General features: G+C 41.0%; 1 protein-coding gene across 2 annotated transcripts in view; it reads right to left on the bottom strand.

Annotated features, from left to right (window-relative positions):
- Positions 1 to 10,987, bottom strand: part of gch1 (GTP cyclohydrolase 1) — a 16,304-nt gene that overhangs the window by 2,433 nt on the left and 2,884 nt on the right. For both annotated transcript variants that reach the window (XM_020625188.1, XM_020625189.1), the window contains exons 3-4: positions 5,702 to 5,811; positions 1,604 to 1,659 (exon numbers count right to left, since the gene is read on the bottom strand). In XM_020625188.1, coding sequence (XP_020480844.1) covers positions 1,604 to 1,659; positions 5,702 to 5,811 — 166 coding nt within the window. The remainder of the gene's footprint in view (positions 1 to 1,603; positions 1,660 to 5,701; positions 5,812 to 10,987) is intronic.

Below are 10,987 nucleotides of genomic sequence, written 5' to 3'. Positions count from 1 at the left end.
AGGAAAGGTAGGTGCAAAGGAGCAAAAGCTGCTTGAAGATGATATTTTTAGGGAAAAGAAGCTGCCACTCAGTTCTCACTGCCACCTTCAGGGCAAACAAAGTTTCCAGTCAGTCAATTGGAGCGAACTTTAATGTAAAGGTGTGACAGGAAAGAGAAGCTGCAGGTGATTTTTGTTGTCTTGCTGCACATATTCTGAAAAGCACAGTCGTCTACAGAAACTGCATTATATTAATCAGCGTGTTCTTCTGTCTACTTCTCGTCTAACGTTGTTAAAAAATATTAGCAAAGTAGGGGTCACATGAACCAACAAAATGTTGATCTACCCAGCATATTGGAAACTGACTCTGGGAGTGTTGTTCATCTTCGATGCTTACAGCATGTGTATATTTGAATAACACCCCAATGGGAAAGTAACGTTACCCTAAACAAAGCCTGAAGATGTGTCGTGCCTGGTTCTAATCAGGAAAAAGTACTTTGAGCATTAAAAGCCCCCCTGTGACTGTTGTACTTTAATGTGTTAAGTTATTTTGCATCAATGTAAAAGCAGGATTTACTATTGTAGCTGGTTGAGGTTGCGCAAATCTTTACTAATTTGTATAGGAGTGCAACTAATCATTTTTATTATGTATTAATCTGTTGATTTTATAGATTAACTGATTGTTTGGTTTATATAAATTAAGAAAATGTCTGTGACAAAGCATCAGATTTTTATTAGCTCATTTGTCTTGTATTGATTTGTAAAGTAACGTAGCTACAGCTCAAATAACTGAAGGGTATTGTGGAGTACATAGTCAAATATTTCCCTCTGACACATGTAGTAGAAGTAGTAAGTGACATAAGTAAATGTTCATTCCGTTATTGTCTGATACGACCTGTTTGACGGCTTGTGTTTGACCTGTCTGAACTGCCCAGTTTATATTATTTCCACCATCTTATAACTTCACCAATTCAGCTGCAACAGCAACAGTTTAGCTAGTATTAGCTGGCAGCTATCCACAAGCTAACACAAACACAGTAGGCTATTTATGAACTAACATTTCGTCATCTTCAGCCCTCTCACCCACACATCATTCAGAGGCTGAACTGACCAGGGATCAGATAAATGCTACTGTATGTGTAGAATTGGCTGGATCTGTCTTGAAAGCATCTTTAGTTCACTTTTATCAGACTGAATAGCCATCTGAAGTCATTATTGCTGCAATATGAAAATATGCAGGTTGTATGAAACTGAAAATTCCCTTTAAAGACCCTCAGGATTCATTTGCTTGTCCTCAAACCAAGACTGAGGAACAAAACCTACACGTTACAGGTTTTCTGTTAAAAATGTGAACAGTTCAGCTGTTCTCATCATAATGTGTTGTGGTGTGAATGTCCAGTACTGAGTTAGTGAGGGGTGTTAGTGCGATAAGCCTGAACGTATTGGGGTCAGTGGGATCAGATTCCACAGTAGTACAAACACACATTTTAATAATCAGCTTAAACACACACTAGCCCTCGCGCGCGCGCGCACACACACACACACACACACACACACACACACACACTTCTGTAAGTTGGCCAATTAAACACGCAGTCGACCGTGTTGGACTAATTGTACTCACCTGGCCAGCTTGCTGAGGCCCAGAACTCTCTTGTTGGGGAGGTAACCGATGTGAACCTGCATAAAGACAAAAAATTCAAGATCAGGTTAACCCTGTGCTAACCGTGGTTGACAATGTGGAGATCCATACTGCAAACGCAGCTGCTGTGACCTCATCTTATCAAGGCTCTGAAAGTGTGAACCTGTAACAATACTCGAGGTGAGACACACGGGAAGAGATGATGCGGTTGTGACTGTGGCACCACTGAGGTCAGTCCCACGCTTCTCATATAGCAAGCATCCAGATCGCAGTAACGATCGGTTTGTCTTAGAAAAAATACCACTTGAAAACCCCAGAGAAACACTTATCATTGGTCTAACAATATTTTCAGGATCCTCAAAAACTCTTCTGACCATCTGGATGAAAAAAAATGTTCCATCTGCTGCTCAACACTAAAGAGTTTTAGCACATATCCCAAGTTGCAAGTTTCCTATTCAGCTTTGATTTGTACACAGAGATACAACCTAATCACAGTCATAGTTAACACCAATACACAAGATAATCGCTGATGTACAGTAAAAGACCATACGCAGTTTGAATATGACCATCAAGCTGACACAAAAAACACGTTAAAGACAACAAAAGCAGGAGAGGAGAGTAGAACAGGTAGATGAGCAACAGATGTGAGGAAGAAGAGAGAGTCATCAGCTGGAGAATCACTGCTGTGGATGGCTGGAGGCCTCAATTCTCTCTCTCTCTCTCTCTCTCTCTCTCTCTCACACACACACACACCACTCAAATGTCAAACACAATTTGTTGACGAGAGGAGAGAAAGGGCAGCAGCAACAAGCGTACAAAGATCTTTTTCTTTTGATTCTTTCTTTTCCTCCCTCTCAGCTGCAGCAGCCTGATACATCGACATCAAACAGGCCGGCTGCTTTTTCACTTGTCTGCTCACGTCATTCACAGTTACCGGCGAGTTACCATGCTGCAAGTGACGATGAGGCAAGATGCAAAGTGATAATAATAATAAGAAGAGTGAGCGGAACCATCAAGGTTACAGGAACCTACATAGCATCAAAATAAACCTGCGTATAATCTAATAGCACTACAAAGGGTTTTTTTTAAACCACTTTTAATTCAATGCTTTGGTTTTAAGGTACATTTACTGTACGATTCTGTCTCACTGATCTTACAAAACCCAACTGTGGGCTAATAAACGTATGTGCCCAGTGCCAAACAGCAAACACAAAGACTACCAAGACCTGGGGTCTGTCGGCGGTTTCTTCTGTTAAAGGGAGTTTTTCCTCCCCACTGTCACAAAGTGCTGTTCAGGAGGGATTTGTTGGGTTTTCCTCTATAAAATTAATAGTAGAAAGGTCTAGACCTTACTTTGTAAAGTGCCCTGAAACGACTTTTGTTTGGTGAGATATATATATATATATATATTTGGTGCTATACAAATAAAATTGAATTGAACTTTATAACAACTGGTGCTTTTATAACAACAGGTGCTTTTTTTTAAAGGCAAGTAATTGACTTAATATGAAGTTATCAAATAAATGAAAACTATTCATGGCAATTTTGTTTATTGCTGTTAAAAGCATCTTCATGTTACATTGAGTATAATCCTCACACAGTGCTGTTTTTGTATGTCTTTAGGGGAAAAGATTCAAGATCTTTATCTGCCATGTGTATACAGTATGTACAAACATAATCGACACTGGAATTTGACTGTGCGAGTCCCTCAGTCAAATTCAAATACACTCACACAATAAAATAGAATAAAATAATGACAGCAGAATAAATAGGGAAATCAGAGATGGGGAATGACAGGAAACAAAGGTTAATGGAAAAGTAGGGGTGCACTGTGATCACACCGTGTGTCCCAAACTCGTGAGCCCCCAGGATCTCGCTTTTCCGCAGCATTTCAATGCCGTGTTTCAATAGAAGAGATGAACATGAGCCCAGGTGACAGATGTTTTTGCAGTGTATTTTCTCTTCAAAGGTTCTCTAAGTGGCTCTGCTGATTGCCAAGTAAATGACAGCCTGCAATAAGCTGCTCTTGAGGAGCAGACACTGAAACAGTTTATCAAACAGCCAGTGGCTACCTGCACGCTGTCTGATCAACAATCGAGGAGGAGGAGGCAGTCTCTTTCTGTGCGGTGAGTCACTGAGACACACAACAGAGATGGGCAGATGAGAGAGACTGGATAAGAGGGAACGCTGCTGACGATGATGGGGGGTGGGTTAGGGACATCTGCAGCCACCTGATGGCCACCACACACATGCACACACACGCACACACACACACGGGAGGGAGGTGTGGTAAGTGTTGGTGTGATTCACTGCTGTCATCAGAGCCCATTTACACCAGTGGAAACGGATCAGCTGCCAGCCCCTATTGTCTTAAATGACAGGCACCTGCAGGCCAAGATGGAGGGATAAGGGAAGCAGCAACAGAAAAGGCAGAAAGAGGAAAGTGGAGAGAAATGATGTCAAAGGGGCAGGGGAGGCTGAAAACACGCAGAATAAACAGATCTCAGCTAATCTGATTACTTCTCATGTCGTCTGTCTCTGCAGCCTCCAGATAAACGTCACACGGTTTTCTAAGATACACATCTGTTACTATATTGGATGTTTGTGGCGATTTTCAAATTTAAGAAGCAATATAAAAGCAATGGTTCCCAAACTAGGCTCCATGGAACAACAGGTCCTTGAAGGAACGGTCTGACATTTTGGGAAAGACACCTGTTGATTCATAAATTCATAGTTAAATGAGAAGATTGATACCACTGTCACACCTGTCAACCAGCAGCCATGTAACTTCACTTAACATAACAGATTTATTCTCTGGAGACCATGAATATTCACACGAAGTGTCAAACACATGTTGGACAGTCACGTCTGCCGCAGTAGCAACATGCTCAGTAGCTCCAGATCATGCACAGACAACTCGCTGTTAGCTGTGCTGAAGAGTTAGGACCACAGTAGCATCTAATCAAAGTGAAATTTGGAGGTCTGTTTACATGCTGGTTAATGCAGAGCTGCAACTAACACTTATTTTCAGTGTGGATTAATCTGTGGATTTTTGCTCAAGTGATTAGTCACCTGTCCATTACTGTCCAAATGTCAACAGTTCAAATTAGATTCAGGATACAAAATAGACAGAAGCAGATGTTTGTAAAAATGACTAATGGATTATCGAAACAGCTGGTGATTCCATTTGGTTGATTCACTAATCAATTTATTAACATTTCTTTAAGTGAACTAAAATCATAATTGTAGTTTACTAAAATATATTACTAGGTTTCTATTTGATATAATCCATCCATTCATTCATTATCTGTATCGCTTAAGAGGGTCTTGAATAGGGTCTTTGGACTGAGGGAGGAAGCCGGAGTACCCAGAGAGAACCCACGCAGGCACAGGGAGAACATGCAAACTCCACACAGAAAGGCTCAAACCAGGAACCTTCTTGCTGTGAGGCGCTAACCAGTTTGCCGCCATTATTTAGGTATTATTTTGTAATTAAAATATACCTTTAACTGTACTGTAGAGTCCAGTGTTGTAGCCAATGATTTATGTATTACTGTACTTAAACAGCCTTGCCACTGTTATGTGATGAGGTTATATATAGATACACACACATGTTTGGTCAGCCATTAAAATACTCTGACACCATGGAAGAACTGTCAGTAAAATCAGCCAAATGTTACCTGTTTCTTTGGGTTAATAACACTGTGTACATGAAAGATCAGGTTCAGTTCCACTTAAACTTTATATTTAAGGCAAGCATACTTAATTATACTTACTGTATCTCCATCAATAGATTAAGTACAAGTATAGGCCAAATATATTTAGATTTTCCTGGATACTTATATAAGTATAAGCCAAGTAAACCCAAGTATAATTTAGTGTAGTATATCACGTACATAATGTCTCCCTTAATGTTCCAGTAAAGTGAACTCATCTTTCCATAAAGAAATAATGTTCTCTGTCATTTCTGACTGAAAATGGAAATGAAGCACTATGTTTCTGCTGTCTCCTGCCTTCAGGTCACTGTATATGTGTGTGTGTGTGTGTGTGTGTGTGTGTGTGCGTGCACGTTTCTCTCACCCTGCCGAAGATGGGCACCAGATGATGTTCACACATGGAGAACATGTCGATATCTTTGACAATCACCATCTCATCGTGGTCTTCATCAAAAATGGCATCGTTCAGCACATCTGCAGAGGAGAGATTACATAAAAAGGTTGGGGAACTGGTTCTTTTCCCATTTACCGTTGTACCTACATGGCTACAGATTAAATAAGGAAGATGTCTGTCAATTTGTTTTACTATGTATGTGCTGTATATCTTTATTTTATGCTGTCAGAGGTTTCATTGTGGATCTTTAAGTGTGTATAAAAAAAACATCCTGGATCACTGTCTGTACGCTCAAGGACATACAGACAAAAACCACTGGCGTCCACCCACAGCTGTGTCACAGGGCACCTGCTTCACCTCGACTGCTCTCTTCATTGTCAGCCTCACCATTTCTCTCTGGCAAATACTGCCATCTAATTATAGCTCTGTCCATACACCTTTTCCTGTTGTTGCATTATTGCATTTTTCTGTTGCCGTGGATTCAATAAACTGTTTTATCTGTTTATGACGATACAGACGCCTCTTGCGCTCACCGTGGCCCTTTTTAATTTCCTGACTAGCTATCAGTCAGAACAAGATGGAATGGGGGGAGGGGGGCAAGGTCACCAAAACAACAGAGACCAGGCTGACTTGTTGCTTCAGTCCCTGCTATTTATTGGATGTCTGTGTGTGTATGTAAACACAGGTCGTCTGTGTCTGAAGCTGTGTGATAAGATCCACACATTCTGGTGCTCTTTAAAGGTGCATTCAACAGGATTTTACACACTGATAAATCAAGTTAAAATGGGGCAGGACGTGGTTTCGCTCCCCCTCCATGACACTGTGCTGTCTCCAGTGCTTTTGTTGTTCCAGCTTTTCTATTTTGTGTTTTCAAAATCACATCCTTAAATTAGCCCAACCTGCCACCCAGCAAAGGTTATAGAAAGCTTTTTTCAAACCGGGAGTGGTCATTTCAAACAGCCAACCACGGACGACCCCTCAGCAGCTAAATGTCTGAAACAGTGGCTGCCAGTCTGGAGAGGCTGTGCTCTTATTGCAGAGAGCAAGAGTAGGACAAAGAAAGCAAAGATCAAGGGTTACACTTTTTGAGATGAAAGCGTTAAAAGCAGCCAATGATTTGTGTCAGATGTGGTGGTCTTTCCTATACATGTGTTAGCATCTAAAGCTAATGTGTCTATTTTGGAAACATTTTGTGTTATGTAAATAATGTGTCTTTGAGGCTAACATGCTGCTGACTTGATTAGGTCCCATACATCCATTTTTATTTGTTCATATTTTTATACTGACTTATACAATTTTGTGTTATATGAATAATGTGTCTTTTAAGCCAAGAGGTGCCAGAAAAAAATGTCATTGTGCTATGCATAATGACAATAAAGATTCTTGACTTGATTAGCAATGTAGCATGGTCATGACTGTACTTTTGTACTGGATTAATATGATTTTAATTTCAGAGTAATTTCAGGTTTTTCTATGTTAGTGCTTTGGCTTTCTAGCAGCTGAAAAGAAAGAGCAGTTTTAAGTAATGTTATGCGGCGGTAGTGGAAAATAATATGGCCTTATTCTTTAGGATTTGCCCACTGGGAACCAAATGCGCAATTCAAGTACATTTAAGTGCACTACATCTCTGCCACGGTGCCCACAGGCTACAGCTTTCAACACCATCAAAAAGTAAAGCGATGATAAATCAACCTCAACTAAATCAAGGGCAGCTGGGTGACATAAAGACGAGGTCAGTATCAGGTAATGACAGTGTTACTCATCATCAGCTCAGTGATGCTGCCTCCAGTGTACGTGTGTGTGTGTGTGTGTGTGTGTGAGAGTTAGCCCCCACCAACACACAGAGTGAGGAGACCACATGTTGACACTTTCTGAATGAAGCAGGAAACAGTGGAGTGAATGACTAAATGAACAACATCACTCATTTATTGTTCAGTCAACCAGATGTATATGTGTTTCCTATAAATAGTTTTAACCCTGGCCATATATTCACAAGTCACCCATTTCTATCCATGACTTTAAATACACAAAGAGGCATACACAACTGACAACAAGCTACATATTTCCAAGTCTCCCATCCAATAATATTTAGTCTTCATGGTATTTTCAAATCTTCTGAGTCTCAGAAAACTGTTTCTGGTCATTTAAAAGACATTTACTGACTGAATCTGAGGACTCCCTGATGCTCGGTGCCTTTGGCTTGAGGCCACAGAAGGCTTTTTTGGGATGTTGTTGCCAGGCAACCTCACAATCAGCCGTCATTCAGACAGGTGTTGTGTGCTAGCTTATGTCATGTTAGCGTGAATTTGTGTAGTTGTTTTGAACACTGAAAATGTCTGACTGAAACCTGAAATCTGGAGAAAGAAATATCTGGAAGAGCAAATGTCACTGAACAATAAACTTATTACTGTTATAGATATCTATCACAGTTTTCAGAGTTCTTGCCTCAACTTTGTCCTAATGTATTGTATCTGTGCATATAAACACAGTTTTCTTGTCAAATGGCAGATTACCACAACATTTCAAGTGTTTTAACTCCCAAATTTGACCTGTAATGTATTGGTGTGTCACTGCTTATGTCTGAGTCAATGCACACATAGTGGTCAAAGAGGAAGAATACTGTCTGGCGCTATCGGTGGAAACTTAAGGGGGTTAAATGCCCAGAAGAACGTTTAAAATGAGGAGCCCATGTGGGGTTTTTATTGCCTGAGGCAGTGAGTAGCTCGGTGAGGCCGTAATTGGCAAAGTGGTGCTGTGATCAAAACACTCATAGGGCTTTAACTAAAAGTAATTTTTACCACCAATTAATCAGTGGAAAACTTTTCTGACTACTCATTTAATTTCTTCATCTATAAAATACAAACTAATGGAAAACATCCCTCACAATGTCCTAGAGTTGAATCCAAAGTGGACTCTACCACCAGTGATGACATGTTTGGCCACATGTGGTCATTCAACCGCTGGCTGTCTAGGTGGTGCCCAGAAAATAACGTGGGCTTCATAAACAACTGGAAAACATTTTGGGGAAAACCTGGTCTGATTAGTAGAGACGGCATCCATCCCACTTTGGGTGGTGCGGCTCTCTTATCTAGAAATCTGGACGAGTTTGTTTTACAACCTAAATTATGACAACCCAGAGTTGAGTCCAGGATGCAGGGTCACAGTCTTATACGCCTCTCTGCTGTCTCTTTGCATCTGCTACCCACCCAACACTCACAGTACCCCATAGAGACTGTGTCTGCCCCCTGAACACCTAAATTATATAAATCAAAAATCAACTCAAGAGCAGTTATTCACAAGAAGCTAATTAAAATTAAGACTAATCCTCTTATAGAACAAAATAACAGGACAATCAAATGTGGACCATTAAATATCAGATCTCTCTCATCCAAATATCTGTTAGCGAATTATTTGATAAGTGAACATCACATTGATTCAGATTAGCAGATGAATCAATGTGTAGATTAACTGAACATTATCAATTACAGCTAGCGATTGTTTCCTTTGACTAATCTAAGATATTCAGTTTACTATCACATATAAGCAACAAAATCATTCTAACATTTGAGCAAATATTTTTGCTTGAAAAATGACAATCAAGCTTTATAAAAACTGTTTTTTCCAGTCTGTAACTGACTTATTGCTGTAGGTTTAAGTCAGTGGGCAGCTACTCAGTGGAACTCCTGTTTAATCTCTGCGTAACTTCTCATCACACTTTTGTTGGTCATGTGATTGACAACAAGAGGATTTCAGGCTCATGATGTGATAAAAGCTGAAGTCATGACCTGCACACACACACACACACACACACACACACACACACACTGAACAAACTCTGTATCACTTGCCTTAAAATGCTAGAGCTTTCCACAAACATCCAGCACTTGACCTGTTTTTTTTTGTGTGTGTGTTCTCTTTCCTATGGGTCAAAGGGGAGGCTCCTGTAGCAGCCAATCAGCTGTCTGACAGAGCACCGCTGCTGCCTGAACTGCACAACACACCATTATCTGAACCGTCCAGTCCATTCTCTGCTGTTCAGAGATAAGAGGAGCTTCAGGTAGATGTGACCATGCTGTACCTTTGTTCAAGCAAAGTGAATCTTTGGGAAAAAAAAATAAAATTCACCATCACATCTTTTCACTGGGTGCCTTCACAATTGCTCCACTCACTCCACCACATTCCTTCCTTTAGCCCTCAGACAAACCACCTCCAGATGAGTTCCACAAGCGGCTGAGACAGAGAAGAAGGGGCGGATCCCCAACCTCAGCCACTCCAGCATAAGCCAGCCCATATGGATCTGACACTGGTTATCGACCCATCTCCAGGCAAACCCCCAAACACGAGCCTGATATAGACCAGGTGCAGTGGGTACGGAAAGTATTCAGACCCCCTTAAATTTTTCACTCTTTGTTATATTGCAGCCATATGCTAAAATCATTTAAGTTCATTTTTTTCCTCATTAATGTACACACAGCACCCCATATTGACAGAAAAACACAGAATTTGACATTTTTGCAGATTTATTAAAAAAGAAAAACTGAAATATCACATGGTCATAAGTATTCAGACCCTTTGCTCAGTATTTAGTAGAAGCACCCTGTTGAGCTAATACAGCCATGAGTCTTTTTGGGAATGATGCAACAAGTTTTTCACACCTGCATTTGGGGATACTCTGCCATTCCTCCTTGCAGATCCTCTCCAGTTCTGTCAGGTTGGATGGTCAACGTTGGTGGACAGCCATTTTCAGGTCTCTCCAGAGATGCTCAATGGGGTTTAAGTCAGGGCTCTGGCTGGACCATTCAAGAACAGTCACGGAGTTATTGTGAAGCCGCTCCTTCGTTATTTTAGCTGTGTGCTTAGGGTCATTGTCTTGTTGGAAGGTGAACCTTCAGCCCAGTCTGAGGTCCTGAGCACTCTGGAGAAGGTGTTCGTCCAGGATATCCCTGTACTTGGCCGCATTCATCCTTCCCTCGATTGCATTAATGAATTGATTGAATTAAGGCCAAAAAGTTCTATCTTGGTCTCATCAGACCAGAGAATCTTATTTCTCACCATCTTGGAGTCCTTCGGGTGTTTTTTAGCAAACTCCATGCGGGCTTTCATGTGTCTTGCACTGAGGAGAGGCTTCCGTTGAGACACTCTGCCATAAAGCCCCAACTGGTGGAGGGCTGCAGTGATGGGTGACTTTCTACAACTTTCTCCCATCTCTCGACTGCATCTCTGGAGCTCAGCCACAGTCATCTTTGGGTTCTTCTG

Source organism: Monopterus albus, unplaced genomic scaffold (assembly GCF_001952655.1).
Source record: "Monopterus albus unplaced genomic scaffold, M_albus_1.0 scaffold348.1, whole genome shotgun sequence".
Lineage (NCBI taxonomy): Eukaryota > Metazoa > Chordata > Actinopteri > Synbranchiformes > Synbranchidae > Monopterus > Monopterus albus.
This window is presented reverse-complemented; position numbering and strand designations above follow the sequence as displayed.